The sequence below is a fragment of the Mycteria americana genome, chromosome 1, assembly GCF_035582795.1.
Source record: "Mycteria americana isolate JAX WOST 10 ecotype Jacksonville Zoo and Gardens chromosome 1, USCA_MyAme_1.0, whole genome shotgun sequence".
Classification (NCBI taxonomy): domain Eukaryota; kingdom Metazoa; phylum Chordata; class Aves; order Ciconiiformes; family Ciconiidae; genus Mycteria; species Mycteria americana.
Window position 1 is genome coordinate 77,764,607 of NC_134365.1, and position 21,908 is coordinate 77,786,514.

The following is a 21,908-nucleotide window of genomic DNA, read 5'->3' on the forward strand; positions in this document are numbered from 1 at the left end:
AAATAAACAACAAGCGGTGGTAATAAAATAAGACATGCTACAAGGGTGATACTTTCTGCAATCTTAATAATGTTTGTTTGCATCGTGCACTTGCTTATTGATGTAAATAGTTGTTGAAAATACCAAGCCTGTATCTGTACAACACATACTGTTTGGTTAGTTATATTACAGCTACATACAAGGGAAAAATCACATCAATAAATAAAATAGTGTGGGCATCCATCCGACAACTTACTTTCATACTGATGTGGTGAAGATGCCAAGTGCTTAAAGAGTAATTAAAATAATGTGTTTGTTTCTGACTTCTTATATAATGACAACATCAGTAAAATTAACTGCTCTAAATGATTTACTTGTAATGTAAAGTGGAGAATTATAATTACAAAATGAAACCTGCCATAAAGTTTAAAGCCAGAAGGAAGAGCAAAACAGTAAAGCTATTACAAATAAATTAAGTATAAAATTCTACTGTAAAATATTTTTATAGGGAATAAAAATGTCTGCACCATTTTATTGTGTTTATTAAAGAGAGAAGCAGCCTTATCTTTAGATCAGAAGGCTAGTTTTCATTTTTTTAGAGGAAACTTTAATTCCTTTAGGAAGACTGAATAAATAATCACCTCATTCACATTTTTGGTGTTTAATGCGATTTGGTAATTTGCAAACATAGGCCATGATTTCTGCAGTTAAAAAACTCAGCAATTATGACTGGTTGAATGCTATGTGTATATTTAGTGAATACTTATGTACATTCTTTGGCATAAATTAGATATTATATTAAAAAAATCTGAAGACTAACAGATATACCAGGGTGGTGAGCAAACACTCAGTTTTTGGGGGCAGTGCATTAGCTTGTGGTCTATGTTGGGGGTTTTTAGGTCCTATTGAAATGCAAACAGTAAAATGAGTTGAGTGTTAGCACTGGGAAACATGTTTTGTTTATAGAGCTGGCAAATGGTAGCAAAAGTACAAACAAACAAACAAATGTGGGTTCAGAAATACTTTTACAAATAAAAATGCTGAATGCAGGTTGCTTTATTTGTCGAGGCTTAGCCATTCTTTGCGAATATTCAGACAGTTCCTGGGCACTCATGAATTTGTTCACTGGTCTTAAAAGCTGAATGCTTTTTACTGGGCTGAAAATAAGTTTTTTATTAGTATCCACTTGGTACTCAACAATATGCAGTTTAAACTTCTAACCAGTCACAAATCATATTACTGGAGGGCTCAGACAATCAACTGCATGATAGAAGTTCAGCACCTAAGCAAGTAGTTGGAAATAAGCTGTCCTTAGAAAATGGTTCCTCAGAAGAGTTTAGCAGTCTGTCATGAATGATTAATACTATTGAAGAAGGTTGTGCAAATAGAAAAACAGGCTAAATCAATTGAAACATTTACCACAGTCTGACCTAGTCTTTCTCTTGGTACAGAAATTGTAAATAATGTTTCTGAATACCAGCAGGATTGCTTTTACCTCCTACCAATGAATAGAATAGTAACAAAGAAGGGAAAAGTAGACATAAAAAGTGTAACAAAAGCACCTTTTATTCATGTGATTGTTATGGGTGAAATCTTAGCCCTGCTTTAGTCCATGCAAGTTTTATCGTTAACTTCAGGGAGGTGAGGGCTTTGCCTTGTCTTCGTGTGTAGTTCAAAATACCTAGATTAGTGACATTGCAGGCAATCATAAACAGATTTCACATAGACCTGTTGACATTTGAACTTGTAGTAAACTACTTAACCACAGGGGGTTTTTTGTGCTCCTTTCCTGAATTCAATCTTGCAGCTCTTCCTTGGCCCTCCGTGCAGTTTTATATTTCTTGTTTCACTTCTTAGCACCTATGACATGCTGACAGCCCTTTCCTAGCCCCATCTTAGTCTAGCATCCCTATGCCTGTGAGATGACTGGGTTGCTACTGACAAGAAGGGTGGTAAATTCTGACAGTGTTTTCAAGTCCATCAGTAGTTTCTGGGAAGTTCCTGTCTTGCTCCTTTGTGAAACCACTGAAATCTAGTGTATAAACTAACCTCTGGCAGGGTTTTGCTCTGAGATTTTTTAACTTTGCTTTTCAATTTCTCTGCAAGTTTTCATACTGGTTTAAAGAAAAACAAAAGCATTTGCACAAAAATAATCAGCAGATCTTTATTCCTCTGCTCACGCTGTAAGCAGTGCATTGGGTGTTGGTGTGACAGCTGCTGTGGGAATGCGTTACACAAGAATATGGGGATTGAGCCTTCAGAAATTATTTCCAGTAATACAACTTAAATGTGTTTGTGAAACCTGACATATGTTTTTACCTATATCCAGCGCCAGTGTGTGCATATCACTTCAGTGAAAATCTGCATCTCATTTATTTGTTTTTCTGTATTGATGCCTTTTTCCCATGAAAATTCTCTGGCCCGTTGCACAGGATTTAAAAGTTATACATACCTCAGCAACCAGGAAAATGCTGTCCACATCTTCCCCATCCCCATCCAAACTGTAAGAAAAAGCGTATGTATTACGTGCTGCATGGGTTGCCATGGTAAGTCTGTTGTTTTTCCCATTCAGCTTCAGAGGAGCAACATGTGAAATGCATGCTACTCCCAAACACCCAGCTTACTGCTGTGCTGAGCTTTAAAAGATCTCTGAAGGAGAAGAAGCACCTGCTTTAAAGGCTACTCTACCATGAAAAGTCAAAAAGTGGTGTTTTAGACCAGTCCATATCCTTATGTTGTGCCAGGGTAGTATGCGTAATTTAAACCTGGCTTTCTAATACGGCCTGTAACTCACTTTGAGAAGTGCTGGGCAGGGAGAGCAATAATCAGAAATTTGTTTACTGACTGATGTTTAATCTTTTTAGCTTAAGTGGCTGCAACGATAGCCAGGGTCAGCTCTGCCACATTTTTATCCAGCCATCCCAGTTCATTTTGAGGAGGAACTCCATGAACTGAATGCATTACCCTTCACACAGCTCGCACCTTATGACAAGCCTCACTCACTAGTCTAAACCCCACCATTCACCATCCATATTCCTTTGGCCCCGTGCTACCTCCACTCACCACCCATGAAGCTTGCTCTGTGGTAGCTCTCTTCCCTCCAAAACAGAGGCATTTTTAACATGGGATGGCAGCCATGCAGCTGCACTGTTGGAGGTTGTGACCTCCTATGCCTAACTCCCCCTGCATCTCTCTTGTTTTCATCTGCCCTTCTACATGTGCCTGTGGTCCTCTCACAACATACACACTCCCTCAGCCCTACACGCAGGGTTTGCAGCTGGTCTCTCTCAGGGTCCAAATGTTCCACTCTTTGTCAGCCAAGTTTTACAGTTTCCAGTATGTGCTTGCTTACATATCCCGCTAGCATGTACATACTGCTGGGTATTCATTAGGTATGATTTGATCAGAGCTGGTTTTACTCCTTACCTCACATTTGGTTACTTACTGTTCAAAAACTGGAACTTCAGAAAGATGACTACAGGGTACTTGTACTAAAAGGCTGTTTTTCCAGTACTGCTGTAAAAAACCCAACGTTTCTTCTTCCTAAAAAAGTATAGGAAAGTCAGGTACAAACTAATTTGTTCATACTCTAGTTTTGTAGATACAGTGTAGAAAATGCTAAGAACTTTTTCTATATTTAACAAGATTTAAATGTTTTAGATTTATTCCTGACTCTCTCACTAGTCTTGTGAAGTTGTCAAAAACACCTCAGTTTACCCGCCTATAAATTTCGTAGAATTCTTCTTTGACTTAGAGAAAAGATTGCATGATTAAAGATTATTATCATATGTCTTTCAAGCAGTAGAACGACTTCTGAAAATTTACCCAGTAAACAGGGGTAGTATTATTAATAGCAAAGATCTCTAACTTTTTTCCTGAGTTTATTTATATAAAAGTAAGCTCCTGAATTGAAGCACAACCCGCAAGGGATAGGAATATGTATTACATACTGCAACAGTGAACAAAACTAATTTTATTTGTCCTTTCAAAATAAATGTTGTAAAAGTAAAATAATTCGTAACAATTCTGTATATCTCTCTGGTTTCTAGTGACATAAATATAACTCCTGCATCTCTAGCTTTTTGATTTTATTCCACCAGAATTCCCCAACTGGAATAGTAGATATGGTATAGCTGCATATAGATACATTTGCTTCTATATATTCTAACAAAATATGGATTGAGGGTAAAAAGATTGAGTTGAAAATTAGTATTCCTCATATAGCAGAGAGGTGTTCTCTGCTTTCCCCTTCTAAATCATAAGCAAGTCTCATCAAACTGGGTCAGATCTTTTCGTTTCCTCAGTTTTGAATATCGAGATTGGGCTCTGAACAATGCAGCCTCACCCCTCACAGCATCTGATTTCATTTAGTATAATTAAGCCCAGAAAGTTGCCACATTTGTCCTGACAATAGTCAGGCTTGAACGTACATTTACAGCAGTTGTCAGGAGAGTTCTTATCTTGCATTGCATTAACACACTGAAACGTATCTCCAAAATGTGTTAATTAAATTTGCTGGACTTATATAACTCGCAGAAAAAAGTTATGATTAGAAAAAATGCTTTTAAATGTTTTTATGTATCTAAAATAAATCTTTTCCCTGCGTACTGTGTAATCATATTTAAACAATTAAATGGGATAGTACTGTTCCTTTGAAACTGGCAATGCCTTTGATTTATTTGTAAGTATTTGTTTCAGAGTTACTGCCATAGTTCAATCTCTTTTCCTTAATCTCTTTAAATTAATCCATCTACCCAACAAATACTGAAAATGTTGTGATGTGAACATCAAGAATTTTTACACCTCCCATTAGTGTTAGGTTTGTTTTAATAAATCCCTTCCATCAGGCAGATCTAGAAGTCTGTGTAATCTTTTGTAAAGGTAAAAAATAGTATTAGAATTGCAAAGTAGACACTAAGAAGTACATAAGTACTTTATAACCTTGTTATGATGCGTTTCCTGCAGGGTTGATCCGGTGCCCCATGATGCTCCCAAACCTCCAGGATATACACGATTTGTCTGTATTTCTGATACTCACTCAAGAACTGATCCCATCCAAATGCCATATGGAGATGTGTTAATACATGCTGGTGATTTCACTGAGCTGGGACTTCCTAGTGAAGTAAAAAAATTCAACGAGTGGCTAGGTAGGTATTGAATTCTGTGTGGATTTGAAAGTAAATTTGTTTACTGATTGTATCTGCCCCTTCTGCCTCCCAGTAAAAACCATCATGTACTCAGAAATGATGAATATTAATTTGGCTTTTAAATTTGAATGGCAATGAGCAGGAATCAGATTTTTTTTTTTTTTAACAAATATTTTTGCATTTTTCCAACTGAGCAAATAAGATTTGTGAGACTATTCATCTGTTCTGCCTTCACACTCTCAAGTGTACATTAAGCAACTTCTTGGTGTTAGTAACAATTTAAGTCAGTAGGCCTTTAATGATTTACATAAAACCTCTTACATACATTGTTATGGCTTTGCTTCCCCGCAAAAAAAGTTGTTGTGACTGAAAACATTTGTCTGTTTAACCCCGGAGGCTCATAGTTTTTTTTATCTGAGGCTCAGCTGCACCACAGTGATGAATTCCAAACAAAGCAAAACGTGTGCCTGTGGTTGCTGTCTTGGATGTAGCAGACCAGATGTAGATGCCTTCTGTAGGCAACTGTTGGCATTGGTAACTGAAATTCTGTTCCACTGGGCAAGAGAGTGGTGATTTACATGTGCTTCTGCAATGTTTTGTATATGCTAAAAAAAATGACAGTGAAAATTGGAAAGCATACACTGTATCCAGACAAAAACCCTGATCGGTATTGTTCCTGCAGCAGTGTGGATACCTTAATTTAGAATAAAAATGGGTTCTGGATCCTGATACTTCATTATCAAAAAAAGGGTGAGAGGAAATGAAGGAGTTGGAGAAAGAAAGGACACAGTTTAAGGGTAATGGATTTCAGTTTTTAGGTTGATTTTCTTTCCTGTAGTTGATATTTTTGCATTTCTCCTGTCTTTTTTGCTACATATTACAGCATTCCACACTGGGAAGGCACAAAGCAGGCAGGTGCGTATAGGCTGAAATGGAATGTAAAAAAAAGTCAGGACTTCACAATTTAAACAAATATTTACTAGCAAATAATTATCAGCAAAGCTGATAAATATTTATTTGAGCTTGGGGACCTAATAATACATCCCACATGGAACAATTGCATTTTTCTATGAGTTTTAAGGTAGGGACAGCATGTGGAAGTAACATACTCTGTTCCAGTTCCCTCACCTCTGTCTCTGTACCCAAATGGAACAGGTTGGCTGCAAAAGAGAAAACAAATTTTAATCCTATTTTGTAGGTCTCTACCATGTATTATAATAATGTACTGAAAATAGCATATGAAGATTATACAAACCATATGGTTATCCCTTCTAAATAATACCCATTTTATTTATCTGCTAGTGTGGGAAGAAAAGTGCTTTGGGATACTGCTAGTGAGCAAGGATGGGGGCTACACATTACTTGCTGCACAGTTTTTGTCTCCCTAGTTCTCCATCTGCCTCCCTGCTGGTCACAGCTGTACAGTGTTCTGAAGAAGTCCTTAAGCTGAAATCCTCTCAGTATGGTAGGGAGATTTCCCAAGGCATTTCTGTGATGGTCTTTTCATCATTTTTATTCCAAAAGAAAGCTTAATTTTCTGACTTTTCAGGCATGCTTCCAATTTCATGGTAGTGTGCAGTTTGGGAAAAGGTGATCTTTGTGGTTTGAGTTATATTTTTGCAAGAGCATCTTTGAGATATGCAAATTTAGCAAGTTCAAGATTTTTTTTAGTTTCTTGGCAATTTGAAAAAATGCAAAATTTAACTTAATTTTTAAATTCATTCCAGAAAATGTAATAGAAAAATGTTATGTGGTCACTACATAGGTTTCATTCAGCTAGCATTTAAAGTTTTGTTCCAGTTCAAAATTGTAAACTTTTTAAAAAAAATTATTTAATTAATATTAATTAAATGAGATTTCAAAATTGAAACTTTAGCTTTTTTGAAAGTTTTTTTTTGTTTTAAATGAACAATTTATCAACTCTTGAATACCTTGATTGTTTGCAAAATCTATAGTAAATGGTAGAATGGTTAAAAGTGTTCTCTTTGAGAAGAAGAAATTTCAAAAGTTTTTGCTGGTTGTCCATTTTGTTGTGAAAGGCAGTAGACTCCAGCAGTTCTGATTTTTCTAGATAGCTGCTTCCAGTACCTGTCACAATTTTGCAACTCCCACAGCCTACCCAACCTTCTCCTTCTTCCTTGTCTTAACATTTTACTAGTTCTTGAGAAAGTAATTGAGAGACTGGCACAGACTTTTACCTCCACCGTCATTCTTACCTGCTGCCACCACATTTCTCTGTCTGTGCCTTCATCCCATAGCACAGGGCTCACCTTCCCACTTAGTTATTTTGTTCTGTTTCAAATCTATGTCTTCTGCCATTATTAGACTATAACTTTGTTTACACCTTGGAGTAAACCCTAGAATATTTGTTTGTTACACCTTCCCTTGATCTCAGCTTCCTCTTAGGCACTAGATACATATCCTACTACTGCTTTTGCACTGTATCTTTATGTGTAGCATTGATTCCTACCTTGTAGCTTTCTGTTCTGTCATGCCCTCTTGGGTCTTGCAACTCAACTCTATCGGCCTATTTAATCTTTTCAAGAGGCGCTTCAGCAAGTTCGGATTTTGTCTTTCTGTTCTACATAAAATTTCTGTGCCTGTCTGATGCAAAGTATATTTTACATTAACATCATTAACTTACATGGACCTTATGGTTATATTGAGCACATGCTCAAGTGTTGTGCTAATAGAGGCACGTTGGCTTGCTGAGTCATACCCTAAAATATGTTCTCTCTTTTTTAGGCTAACTGTATGTGGGTACACAGGAGGGTCTGTACCAGCTCAGATAATACGTCTCTCTAGCCCGGTATTGTCTTTGACTCTGGCTAGCAGCCAAGGTGCTCTGCTTTGTCTGGCCCTTAGTCACCTAGTTTTATACTTTTTATCCTCTGACCCCTAAAGCCCTCCACTTAATTTCACTTCACGTCATTCTTTTTGTTAATTAGTTGTTTTCTTTCACTTTTCTTTTTCTTAAAGCCCCCTCCCCAGGGAGGGATTTGAGGTTTTACTAGGGCTAGGTTGATGCCTAACTCTCTGGAGGAGATTAAATGCTGGTGATAACTGGATGTGCATATTTTCTCAGCTTTCTCTGGTAGGCAGTCCAAGGACTTCTTGAGCCACAGCATTACTTTGTATTTAATATATAGATTTTTCTTCTCTGAGTTTTTTAATTGCCTTTTGGATCTATGCAAATTTTGAGTGCTGACACAATCCTGCATCAGAGTTCCACAATGTGATATGGATTGTGTGAAGAACTTTGCTTATTTTGAACCTGTCACCTACTAGTTTCATTTGGTATTTCCTAATACTGGAAGAGGCAAGTGAACAACTTCATTCTGCATTCTGCATAAGGATTTATAGGCTCTTCCCATATCTGCCCTTAAGATATTTTTCAGGCTGAAGACTGTTTGGAAGTCCTGAAATGCCTTTGATCATCTATGTTACTCTTTGTACCTCTTTGTTCTATATCCCTTTAAAAATGGTGAGACCAGAACTGCACATGATCTGAGAATACCACAGATTTATCTCCTGGCATAATGAAATTTCCTAGTTTGTTCTCTTTTCCTTTCTAGTGTTGTGGATTATTCTGTTTTTATTTTTGACTGTGACTGAACAATGAGATGGCATTTTCATAAAATTGCCTATTATAACTCTATGAACTCTTTCCTGAATGGTAATATCTAGTTCAGAACCCATCAGTGTGTATCTATAGTTGGTATATTTTTTCCAGCACTTGAATTATTCTGCATAAATTTCTATTCAGTTTCATCTGTCCTCTTATTGCCCAGTCATGCGGTATCATGATGTACTTTTGCAAGTCAGATTTCTATGTTGCTACCCTTATTCAGGGTAGCTTAGAAAAAGAAGGGCAAAAGGGATGAATAGTCAGTTTACAAAGCTTGCCAATGGTGCCAACCCTCCCTTCTTTTCCCGAATTGACCTTTCTGCTGTTTTTATTTTTCATTTTTTCCTTTTTTTACCTAGTTTCTTCTCTGACTGTATTTTTCTTCCAAATTTGAAAATCCAATTTTGAAGAATCTGAAAAAAGGAAGTACAAAATATGTATTATGGTAGGGCGAAGCAGAAGGCCATGAGGCCAGTGAAACTTTCTAATGACATTATAAGGATGCATGGTATGACAGCTTTGAACATATGCTAATTTTCCACTGCGTCCAGGAGATTTTAATGACATCACTTTAAACAGCCAAAAATAATTCGGGGGAATTGTTTCTAAATATATGGACCTGTTAGGGCAGGCCCAGAGGAGGGCCACGAAAATGATCAAGAGGGTTGGAACACCTCTCCTGTGAAGAAAGGCTGAGAGAGTTGGGGTTGTTCAGCCTGGAGAAGAGGAGGCTCTGGGGAGACCTTACTGCAACCTTTCAATATATAAAGAGGGCTTGTAAGAAAGCTGGAGAGGGACTTTTTACCAGGGCCTGTAGTGACAGGACAAGGAGCAGTGGTTTTAAACTGAAAGAGGGTAGATTTAGATTGGATATAAGGAAAGAATTTTTTACAATGAGGGTGGTGAGACACAGAACAGGTTGCCTGGAGAGGTTGTGGATGTCCCATCATTGAAAATGTTCAAAGTCAGGTTGGATGGGGCTTTGAGCAACCTTATCTAGTGAAAAATGTCCCTGCTTATGTCAGGGGGTTGGACTAGATGATCTTTAAAGGTGCCTTCCAGCCCAAACCATTCAATGATTCTATGTGATCAAGGCTAGGTAAGGTAGATTATATCGTAAGGTATATCAAGCTCACTATGCACTGTAGCTATCCTTGTCCTCAGCTTTTTCATTATTTTTTTGTTATTTATTCCCTACCTGCATATAAATCAACTGTGTTGTAGGACAAATACAAAGACACGTGTCCTACTTTAGTGCAGTCATCAAATAATGGCTCCAAAACCATTATTGTTGGCACTGGAAATTGCCTGCTTGGCTCAGTTGCTCTTGTAATTCCCCTTGCTCAAGTCTGTAATACCATTTCCAAATTGTGTACGCTCCAGGACCCACTGTCACTTTGAGCTTGTGGGTTACTTTCCTGGAAATTTAACTAAATAGCTGATCTATGATATAAGCTGCGACACATACTTCCATATTCTCTCTGAGAATTCTCTTCTGTGCATGGATTGGAAAGATTACTTAAACTAACACATTTTATAATATCCATTGTTTCAGTATGTTTGCTTGAGATTTTCCAATGTCAACGACAGTCTTCCTATTTGAAATTCAAGTTCAAGCTAAATTTGAAATAAAAAAATAGAAGGTGGCTTTGCATTGTAGTGGAAAACAATAATTAGCTCTTCAGAGTATTTTCCTGAAAATGTTAATCTTACTTGCATATCGTACACACAGAAAAAAAATGGATTAAATTATTTGACATGCACTTCAGGAATTGACCTGGGCAGATTCAGCTCAAAGGATAATATTTTTATTTCATCCTAAAAAGTATTTTAGAGTGAAGATGCCTTCTCAGCTATGGTAACTAGCACTACTAGAATTACCTGTTTCTAATATTAGATTGTAGAACAAAATTAGCTAATTTTGGTCAATAAACATCATCCCTACTTTTAAGTTCTTGATAAAAAATAAAAGATCTTTAGAAAAGCCTGAAACACTAGGCTTAGCTTTACTTTTGCTTTACTGTTCAATCTTGCAAAATAATGGTATTTATTTTTCTTCCTCTCTTAACAGGTATTTTATATTTTTAGGTTCAATAATACTCACATTTAAAACAGATTAAAATTGTGTTGAAGAAGAAAGGAAATCAGCTTCAGAGCAGCAAAAGAAATTAGAATTTATAAATTGTAGTCATGCCATTTTGACCATCGGTAATTACACTATTTTTATGTTAATGTAGAAACCCCTTGAAAGAAGTATTTAAGCACTAATTATCTATTTACAAAAGAATGGCTTTGGAAATGCAGTGAAAAACATTGAGCTGTGTAGGGATTTAGAACAGATGTCATTTTTAAAAGACTGGGCATACTAAAAAAAGTGCTGGTTTTTACTGCATTTCTTAAATGTGTGATGGCTCAGATCCGTTTGTACATTTAAGGCTCAGACAGTACAGCACAGAAAAGTGCACTGCAAGACACTCTTCCAGTATTTCTCGAGTTCTGGGGAGTTAATATGTCCTGAAGACTTCTGAACATTAAACTGGCTGCTGGGAGTCTCAGGGAATATTTAAGCTACATCCCTGTATTGGGAAGATGACCCAGAACAACTGTTTTCCAGGTATTCCTCCCATGCTAGTGGTGAGAAGCTGTAGAAGCTATAGGAGCGGTAGGTGCTAAAGGATTTTTCCTTCATTCCCTCCTTCCAAACACATGTATGCTTTTGGGTACTTTGTACTAATACTGAGGTTGCTTCTTTCCGCTGATGGAGTGGAAAGTAGCCAAACTTCAAGATTCTGAGTCTCTGGGATGACTCACCTAAAAACATCCTGTGATTTTCATAAATATTGAGATCCCTGACCCCAAAATAAGCAAGTGAGTAAAAATACCCAGTCTTATTCCAGACTAGCAGACATGTGTAGCCTTAGGAAGGCAGTATGGCCCAGAAGTGCAGGGAGCAACCAGGGAACTGAAGGATCTGGAATATGATTCTGTGAACTGCCATTGCTTCTGGCGGAGATATTTGAAAGAGCCTGAGGAAGACAGGCAACCAAATTCTAGTTAGTCCTCTTCAGTTTCGACAGCCTCTTTATTGTTCCCCCTTGTAAAATTGTGAAAATGATGCTTGATCTACCTACCACATGAATGTGTTGGAGGATTAATTATTCTCAGTACAGCACTTTGAACACCTATTGCAAAGCACTATACACAAACATTAAGCATTGTTATTAGTGCTGTGCACCTTTTACGGTGACATGACACACAGCTCTTTGTAGTCTTCCCTTCCAGAAGGTGACAACTGGGAGATACTGAAAACACCTTTGTGGGATCTGAAGATCTGAATAGGAATCTGTATCAGTGTGCAGAGAGATCCATGTAGGAAATCTAAAATACTTTTTAATTGTTACTTTTTAACAGAGTTCTCTTATCTCCTTTGCTTTCATTGTCCCCAGATACGTGTTGTAAACCAAAACTAGAATATTCTAAACGGCAGAAAAGCTGTTGTAGAAATCTGTCTCCTCAGGAAGGTATATTATTTAAGACTATATTCCAGGAAGTGAAAAAGAACAAATATTTATGAAAATGGACCCTGTGGCTTACGTAGTTGGGGGTTCTGAAACCATCAATTGCCATAATCTAAGGGGACATATAAAAGGAAGGTTCAATCTGGGGAAACCTTGCAGTCGTACAATTTTCTAGGCGTCTGTTACTGACCACTAGTGGACAGAAGGTACAGAGCTACATAATCTCTTGGTCTGACTCACTACAGCTACTCTAATGGCCTAGTTTGCTGCATGCATTGGGTTGGTTCTGCATAATTATAGGGTGATTAAATAAACCAGGGTAAAAGGAAGCCACTTTTCCTTTAGAAGTAATTTTTGCCAATTATTATACGTATGTGTGGGTGCGTATAAAACACAGTATATCAAGAGCCTAAGTTGGCCTATTGTCAGATATTTTTTAGTTTGATTTGCCTTTATCTATTTGTTTTAAGAAATCCTGTTTTGCAAATGTGAGTAGTATTGTATGTGTTTGCTGTTTTAGTGTTTGATATAATTACTGGCTTTTACAATGCAAGAATGTCTAGAGCTAGCAGGTTACAGATGACTTAGGAGGGAGTGTTCATTTACAATGTTATTCCAGATTACACACCATACAAAAAATATGTTAATGTGAATTTCCCAGACATCAGCCGCAGTGTTTAAACACAGAACTGTCAAAGAGATGCTAAAAAGCAATCTGAGGCAGTTATGCGGTCTTTTTACTATATCACTCACTGCTGCATTCTAAAAGGTTGAAATGAGAGGGGAAAAGCATTAAGTGGGCACTTATATGATTGTCACTGCTTTTAATGAATACTAAAAATCCTGCTCAGTACAATACCAGGAGAGAAGCAAAGCAATCTGCTTGTACAAGTTTGCATTTATCTTGGTGAAGTTGCAAGTTGATAACAATTGTAAGCTGCAAAGGAGGTCACTGGTTGATAAAGATGCCTAACCTCTTAGTACAAGAGGAGCCTGGAGTATAAACATCATGCATTTGCTTTTGAATTATTTGTAGCGTTGATCTAATTTACAGAGAAGAACACTTGCTGATGGAACAGGATGAACCTTTAAGTACACAGAATTCTACTTTGAACAAACTCAGATGCAGAGAAATAGCAAACAAAGGCATATTGTTCAGTGCTTTGCATTATGCAGTTTGTCATTCAAGTAATGCTTCCCCAGCATTTCAAGTTATTTTGTAAAAATTATGTTCACCATAAAAAGGACTTACTGTAGTTTAGAAGTTAAGAATTGCTGTAATAATTTTGTAATTGGTGCATAAACATGCAAAAAATTAGATGTTCAGTTGATTTTCTTAATTAGTAATCTACAGTAATGAAAGAATAAACAAAGATGTTACTAGCTAAACAATATATATATTCTCATATGTTATATTACCAGAACTACTATCAGATTCTTCTTATACTAAGCAAACAAAGGCTAAGAAACTTTCTGAGGAGTGCTTGCCATAACTGACAAAAACTCCATGTATGTAGTTAAGAAGTTAGTAAGATGATAATATCATCTGGTTATATATAAGCTAAATATGATATCCCAGGCTTTTTGATTGTAAAATAATCTCAAAGAATAATAAATTACATTGATTTAGGATATTCAGGGCAGAATGTTTTGTGTGATGAGTTGTTCTGGGAGCAGAACCACTCCTACCTGACTTCTTGGATTTTGTGTCATAGACCTTCTGTGGGTTCTTAGGTGTCTCATAGGTGTCTCATATCAAGGAGACATTCCTTTGAAGCCTCTCCTTCAGTCTGGGCATTAATCTTCTTAGACACTTACTTTCAGGAAACTCAAGGGAACATAATTATCTTTAAGGCCTTTACTCCTCTACTGAATATAGTAAATGAATTTTGAGTCTGTTGGGCATTTTCAGAGGGTTATTGGGAGACAAGCATACAGATGTGTAAAGCATCGTACTTCTACAGGTTTTGTTTCTGTAAGAAAAAGATACCCTTTGCTAAAACTGCTGAATTAAGTACAAGATAATTTGTCTCCAGCATTTTTCTGCATACAGGGGGAGATTACAAAAAGGAAAGGAGAGGGAAAAATGAGGCAGAAAAGATGAAGAACCATGTAGCAGAGAAGAAGGAAAAGGAAGGGAAAAATCTCTCATCCCATGTTAAGACAGAGGCTGAAAGAGTGGATGATGGCTTGGAGCCCCATTCCAAATCGGCAGAAGGCAAAAGTTGGATGTGGCCTGAAAGAGAAAGCCTTGAAGCCCAGGACTGAATTGGAGCCAGTGTGTTTCTGACAGAATTTTGATATATAAACATTTCTGTTGATTCCAAATCCAAATAGGATGAAGTGGCTAGAGGTTGATTATGGAGGAAAATAATTTTAATTTCTTGTGAGTTAGACATTATGGGAGGAAAAACCCCTGTATTTTAGAAAAAAATGTGAAATTTTGCTTAGAAATGAAACTTTTATTCACCCCAAAATATTTTAAACTGACATTTTGCTTCATTTTGTTTCCTTGGTAATGTCAGAATCACTACATGAATTTCCAAATATATCCCATTCCATCCAAGTGGTATTTTAATAATTTTAATACAGAAAACTATATAGGTAAAATTTTTGAACCAATTCTATTTGTAGTTCGTCTCCAGGTTACAGGGATACTTTAGCAGAAGCTTCTCAGGTGCCAAGAACAGGGGGATTCCCGGTCTTTGGGCAAAACCACTTGCCTTGTTTTGGCTAGTCAAAATAAGAGATCAGAAAAAAAATGTAGCTTTCCCCCAAATTCATAACTTTTCCTTTTTTTTTTTGGTTTGAAAATACATCTTTGACTCCCATAGCATATGTTCTTGCATGTGTTTCTTGGCACTCCTGAAGGGCAGATCTATTTCTTACATGCTTGCTGCCTTAATTTTACTGGGGAATGAATTTTGTCCTGGATATGTGTGCAGAATTCCTGTGACAGCCATAAATTTTCTTTAATATCTTTGTATACATAGAGCTTCTGTATTAATACCAAATTTGCTACCTGCCCACCAGCAAAGCCATATGTTAGCATCAAATGTTAATTGGCTATCAGTTGGGTATTTAGTCTTACTCATCTGCTAAATGGATAGTACGAGAAACTTACACCAAAGTTAATGGAACATACTCTCTAGTCCTGTTAAATTGCTTGTCTACCATAGATTTGTTCCATTAGACTCACAACACGAAATTAGTTTTTATTTTCTTTCAGCATTGCAGATCCTTTAAAATTCTTGTTTGTTTTCCAGTGTATTGTCTTGTATTGTTTTCCAGAAACCTAGCACTGCACAGGATGGAAGGGACCTCTGGAGGTCATTGAGTCCAGCCTCCTGTTCACAGCAGGCCTAGTTAGAGCAGACTGCTCAGAACCTTGTCCAGTTGAATTTTGAAAATCTCTAAGGGTGGAGATTTCACAGCTGCTCTGGGCACCTATTCCACTTTTTGACCATCCTCATGGTAAAATTCTTTCCTTATACCATGTTCCCACTAGTGTCTCTTGCCTCTTGTTGTATCTGTGTGCACCTCTGAGAAGAACCTAGCTCTGCCTTCTCTTTATCCTGAGATCAGGTAGTTGCAGACAGCAGTAAGGTCTTCCCTTCATCTTCTCTAGGCTGAACAGACTCAGATCTCAGCCTCTCCCCATATGCCACATTCCCCAACTATCTTGGTGGCCCTCTGCTGGACTTGCTTCAGTTTATCAATAGTTTTTCTTCTACTGAGGAACCCAGAACTGGACGCCACACTCCAGATGTGGTCTCACAAGTGCTGGATAGAGGAGAAAGATCACTCCTTTTGTTCAGCTGGTTTTGCTGTTACTAATACAGGCCAGGATATGGTTGGCTGTCTTTGCCACAAAGACACACTGCTGAGTCTTGTTGAAGGAAGTTACTCCATTCTAGGTGCAGGACTTCGTATTTGCTTTTCATGAAGTTTTATGAGGTTCCTGTCAGCCCATTTTGCCAGCCTTTGGAGGTTCCTCCAAATAGCAGACATGCCCTCCAGAGTGGGTTGGCAGATCCCCACCCCTAATTTGGTGTTGTCTGCAAACTTGCGGAAAGTGCACTCCATCAGATCATCCAGGCTGTCAGTAAAGAAGGGAAGCAGTATTGGCCCCAGCATCACTAGCTGAGGGATACCTCTAGTGACTGACTGCTAGGTGGACTTTGTACCACTGATTCTAGCCCTTTGAGCCCAGGTGATACTTGCAGGTGATACTTGACTCACCTTATCATCCATCCTTATCTCACCAATTTGGCTATAATGATGCCGTGGGATCACGACAAAGGCTAAAATCAAGGCGAAAAACATCCAGTGCTCTCCCTTATCCACAGTGCCAGTCATCTCATAGAAGGCAATTGCGTTAGTCAGGTATGATTTACCCATGTTAAATCAATGATGGCTGTTCCCAATCACTTTCCTGACCTGTACATGCTTGGAAAATTACTCTGTGGGAGATTTGTTCCATAATTTTCCCAGGCCTGATGTGAGGCTTGTGGGCTGTAGTTCCCCAGATTCCCCTTCTTGCCTTTCTTGAGGACGGGTGGGACATTTGCCTTTTCCCACCCATTGGGAACTTCTCCAATCCCCCTGACTTTTCAAAGGTGATGGACCTGTGATAGACAGGTGATAGGTCTGTGTCCATCCATTGCAGCACTCAGTCAGGTGAGCTATCCCACCATGTCTTCATAATCTCAGAGGTGTCACAGCTCTCCACTGTGCATGGAATTCTTCCTCCTGGTTGTACCCCATGCTGTGTGTGTGTGTGTGTGCATACAGGTACCTGAGAGGAGCCCCAGTGAGGCTGCTTTTGCAAGGGTAGTGCAAGAGCCTTTGCCATCCTGTTGTCGCCCAGCTGCTTCCTTGCTGCCTCCACGCCTTCACTTCTCTTCACAGCATGACAACCCTTCCCCAACACACCTGATTTAAAACTCTTCCCACTGTATTAGTGAACCTGTTGGCAAAGACGCTCTTGCCCCAGTTTGCATGGGGAATGCCATCGCTGTGCATCAGTCCTTGTTCTTCAAAAAGGGTCCTGTGGTCATAGAAGCTGGAGCCATGCTTGCAGCACAAGCCACGCAGTGTCGTGCTGACTGTGGGATGCATCCACTCCCACCTGTGCAGTGAGCCCCCTCCCTGGGAGGATTGAGGAGGTACCATCAGGGCTGCATCCCCCTCACTGTTATCTCAGGGCTGTCAGTCACCCTTGATACACTCAAGGTCGCTCTAGTGCTACCATTGGTGCCTACATGGATGAGCGGTCAGGGCACTTAACGTTTAGCATATGGCTATTTTGGAAAAGGAGAAGAAGAAAAAGGAAAACAGCTTAGCAAATGAAAATGTTAGCCAGTGCCTTTACTAAGGCTTATTTTCATGGAGTTTGTAAATGGAAGACAAAAGGAACCCACTGCAATGGGTATGTTGCAAAGAAAGGAATCTTTCTTGGCAAAATGCAGTTGTTATAAGAAGCCATGAAAACCTGCATGAGTAGCAATTCAACATTCTCAGCTCATTTTGTTTAACAAGGGACAGGAGATGTGCCTGATGTCTTTTCTACCCAGCTTGTCATTAGCGCTCACTAGCAGGTGTGGGAATAAACTGGTCAACCTGGAAGTGTTTGAATTATCTCTTATCAAGAGCTGGTGGCACAAAAAATAATAGATGGAAGAGTGGTTGTTCTAAACCTGTGGACAGATGTAGAAACACAGCCATACAACAGCTATTAGGCTATGTGCTCTTGGTGAGATCTTGGTCCTAGCCAAGGACTGAGCCAAGGCTACAAATTGTGCAGTAGTCTGTGCCTAGGGATGGAAAACCATGTATTTGTGTTGGAAGGACATAATGGAATAAGAAAATACACAATAATTTGAATAATAACATATAAAAAGGAAAAGTAAGAAGTTGTAGGTCAGACGTAGGACAGAATTCCTGCTTTAAGGTAGCTTTTAGGTAAATATTGATCAGATATTTCTAATGTTTGGTGGATCTTCATGCTATAAAAGGCACTTGGAACATTCAACATTTCTCAGGATTGTGCTGACACATCATGTTGGACTGTTGTCCTGCTGCAGTAAGGTGGTGTTGGTCCCTCTGAGGTCAGTGGTAGGAGGACCATGCCTTTAGTGCAAAGAGATGTTTAGCATTCAGTGTTGACTTCTGCACATGGACTAGAGTGAGCATTGGTAAATATGGATCACACTGGAAGCAGGGAAGATGGGAAATGTGTAATCAATATTGTGGTCTGATAGCTGAGGGTCTTCATCTGCAGCCGCTCCATGGATGTCTTACACATACAGTTCATGACAGTGGTGCCCAGCCAAGAACAAGGTTTCGAAGATTCATACCTAAGGTTGACTTTGCACTTTGAGAGCACTTGGAGTAAAAAGTGAAGCATGTTCATAAGTCTTCTAAGGAACAAAGTTTAAACAAAATATTGTTAAATTCACGTGCAAGCAGCAAACAAATACCTGTGTTAGACAAAAAATTAAGATTTAAAGGTAGACAGAAAATTAAGATTTAAAGGGTAAAGAGGGCTTGTGGAGACAAAGAGAGGGAAATAGGTTTAGCAAGTTGCCGCCTGGTATGGAATGAAAGGAAAAAGAACTGAGCTGCAAACTCATCAAAAACACAGTTGTTAATTGAAAAGCTGACAGACCTCTAACTACAGCAGCGCTTCTGGCCGCCACTATAATAAATGTAACTGTACATTTAGAGTAATTTGCTAATTTGCCTAAGTAACACCCACAGACAGCAACATGACATAAATACATTAGTGGAAGCAACAACTATAACCAGCTCATACAGGTTCTTGGCTGCTAGATGGATGGATCAGATGAGCTGGAAAAGATTTACAAAACAGAACAGAAATGGAATTGTTAACAATATTGCGGCATACAGGATTTCTTTATTCTCTTATTTCCCAAGAATGCTTTAAGGCCTGGAGATGCCCATACATATTGTAGCGTGTAAGTAATATTTTTAACTTGTGTGTGTATGTGTGTACACACCTGGAAAACTTGGAGAGATGCAGTACACATCTGCAAAATGCTAAGCATTTCAGAAGCAAAAATGTCAAAATTTACATCTCAAGTAGTCTTTCAGGTAAATAATTGAATCTCCAACATTCAACATGTAATTATAAATATCTGAAAAGAGTTTCTGTTAATAAATATTCTAAAGGCACATATGTATTGGGTCCACAGGAAAGACTGGAACCTGTACAATCAATTTTCCTAACACAGGTGTTACAAGTGTCTGGAACTTAAACTTTGGAGTTGCCCAGATCTTTTCATTTGGCAAATAATGAGTTCAGCCATGTGGCATCTCCTCTGGGCTAGCACTATTCTCTGTCTTCTGTTTCCGTAACTCCAAATCACGCTGTCGCATTTTGTTCTGAAGTCCTACTCATGCCAACTTTTGCCACTGCATATTGACCGGTGTTTCACATCTTCTAAATATCCTACCTCTAGGTTAGGCTTGGGGTCATCACTCAAGGTTTCTATGTTATCAGCAATACATTTTTAAAATAAAAAATGACAAGATTGCTGCTGTGCAAGGTGGGTCTCATTTTCAGTAAAATATTTATTTCTGCTCCCAATCTCCTGTTCTGACTGTCTTCAGCCTGATGCAAATTAATAGTGCAGAAGCAAAGCTAATGAATGCAGCTTTACACAGTTTCTGTCTTTGTTTCCTCTCAGATACACTTAGAAGGTTTCTGTTGAGCTTTTTGAGACAGGTGATGCCTGCTCTCAAGGGCAGAATACAGTTGATAACCAAATGTGGAGTCGGGTGGAAAGTTTCTGTTGCAGTGCTCCTCTCCGGAAGAACCCACGTGTGTGGGCATATATATTCTTGCCTTCAGCAGGAGGTTGTTGTAAGGTTTTTCACTAAATACGGGTTGTAAAATATTCCTGAACATGAGTCACTTTAAATTATAGTCCATGGATCTAAGGAAGTCACTGAGAAAATGGAGCAGGAAAAAACATGGGATAGAGGCAAACTGCGAGACTTCTCTGTGGGATGTGGAGTTTTGACAGCTAAACCCGATCCCTGTCTTGCTTGAAGGCTTGATCTTAATGTCAGGGCAAACAGGGCAGCAGACCCCTCTGGCTGACGCAAGCTCTGACTCTGTAAGACCTCCTCAGTACAAGCTGATAAAGACCACAGCTCTGGGAGAAGAGAGCTGACATTATTTTATGAAGCGTTACGGCCGGTCTTCTTTGAACCCTAATTTCTGTCAAAGAGTTATCATCACTGTCACAGTAAGTGATACGTGCAGCACAAATGGCAATTAACTAGAAGTAAATAGTAGAGCAGAAGTCTGCAGACTGGTTTTTAAGGTTGATGAGTCGAAAGTAGTTTCAACACATTAATGCTAAGCATGCTAAATCATAGTGTGCCCTGAAAAAGACAGTAATGTCATTTACCCGAAATCACTAGGAATTACAGTAACGCGCAGTAGGGATATGCTCGATTGTTCCAAATATGTGAGCATATTATAGGAATCGATAATAGTTTGTGCGTCTGTCTGTTTTCTTTTACCAGATTTTCCATAAAACAAGTAATTTGTTTGTTTTTCACTGTTTTAGGTAGCCTGCCCTATGAATACAAGATTGTGATAGCAGGAAATCATGAATTGACCTTTGACCAGGAATTCATGGCTGACTTAATCAAGCAGGACTTTTACTATTTCCCCTCTGTCTCTAAGCTGAAGCCAGAGAGCTATGAAAATGTACAGTCTCTTCTAACAAACTGCATCTATCTTCAAGACTCTGAAGTGACGGTGAGGGGATTCAGAATATATGGCTCCCCTTGGTAAGCAGGTTTTTAAGCATACATAAAAAAAATACTGTTGATTGCTATCACATCAGCCATTTCATATGCATCAGCTATATTTGGATTGCTGTGTTAGGAAGAAAAGTAATACTCAGTTTGATAAAGTTTTTATATTTTCTTGTAATGAATCACTCCTGTGACAAAATAATGTACTCGTACTATGGGTATTGTTAACCAAATAGTGGTGGGGAAAAAGATAGTATGCTCTTTAAACTCTCAGCCAGGAGGAGTTCTCTGACATAGTCCATGTAGGGGGTTTTTGTGTCATAAAATACATTTTCTATACTTAGTGAGTTTATATAATTACAGGTTAATTTTATTGCAAGGGTACATTCTTTTGACAATTTCCATCCTACAGATAATATTTAAGGTTCATTAGTGTATGCAGCAGTCATTTAACGCAGCAAGCTTGTTTCCGTATTTGTTTAGGCTTTTTTTTAATATCCCTCAGAATCTTACTTTCTTTTATACAGTAATAGCTTTCCTTAAGGTATAGTTGAGCTTCTAAACTAAAGTCAACAAATCAGTGGCAACCTTGTATTTCATGGATTTTGCTCTCTTGCGTAGAGTGAACACTTAGAATTCCTTGACAGTATCGGAGACAGATGGGCTTTGGCTTCCTGACCTCCGCCTTGGACCTCGTATGCTGCTTCTGTGTTTCTTACTTATGTTACATTACTGCTATGTTATTTCCGCTAACAGGACTGTAAATTGGGTCTTTTATGAGCTTTCAGTATACATTTAAAATCAGTAAAAATTTATTTTAAAAGGCAGGTTTTTAAGGGA

At 38.4% G+C, this 21,908-nt stretch overlaps 1 protein-coding gene across 3 annotated transcripts in view; it reads left to right on the forward strand.

Moving 5' to 3' along the window:
- MPPED1 (metallophosphoesterase domain containing 1) overlaps positions 1-21,908 on the forward strand; it is a 65,841-nt gene that overhangs the window by 15,268 nt on the left and 28,665 nt on the right. For all 3 annotated transcript variants that reach the window (XR_012776442.1, XM_075507122.1, XM_075507131.1), the window contains exons 3-4: positions 4,945-5,126; positions 20,876-21,101. Coding sequence is in view for 2 of the 3 variants with exons in the window: in XM_075507122.1 (XP_075363237.1) it covers positions 4,945-5,126; positions 20,876-21,101 (408 nt within the window). In the remaining variant the exon portion in view is untranslated. The remainder of the gene's footprint in view (positions 1-4,944; positions 5,127-20,875; positions 21,102-21,908) is intronic.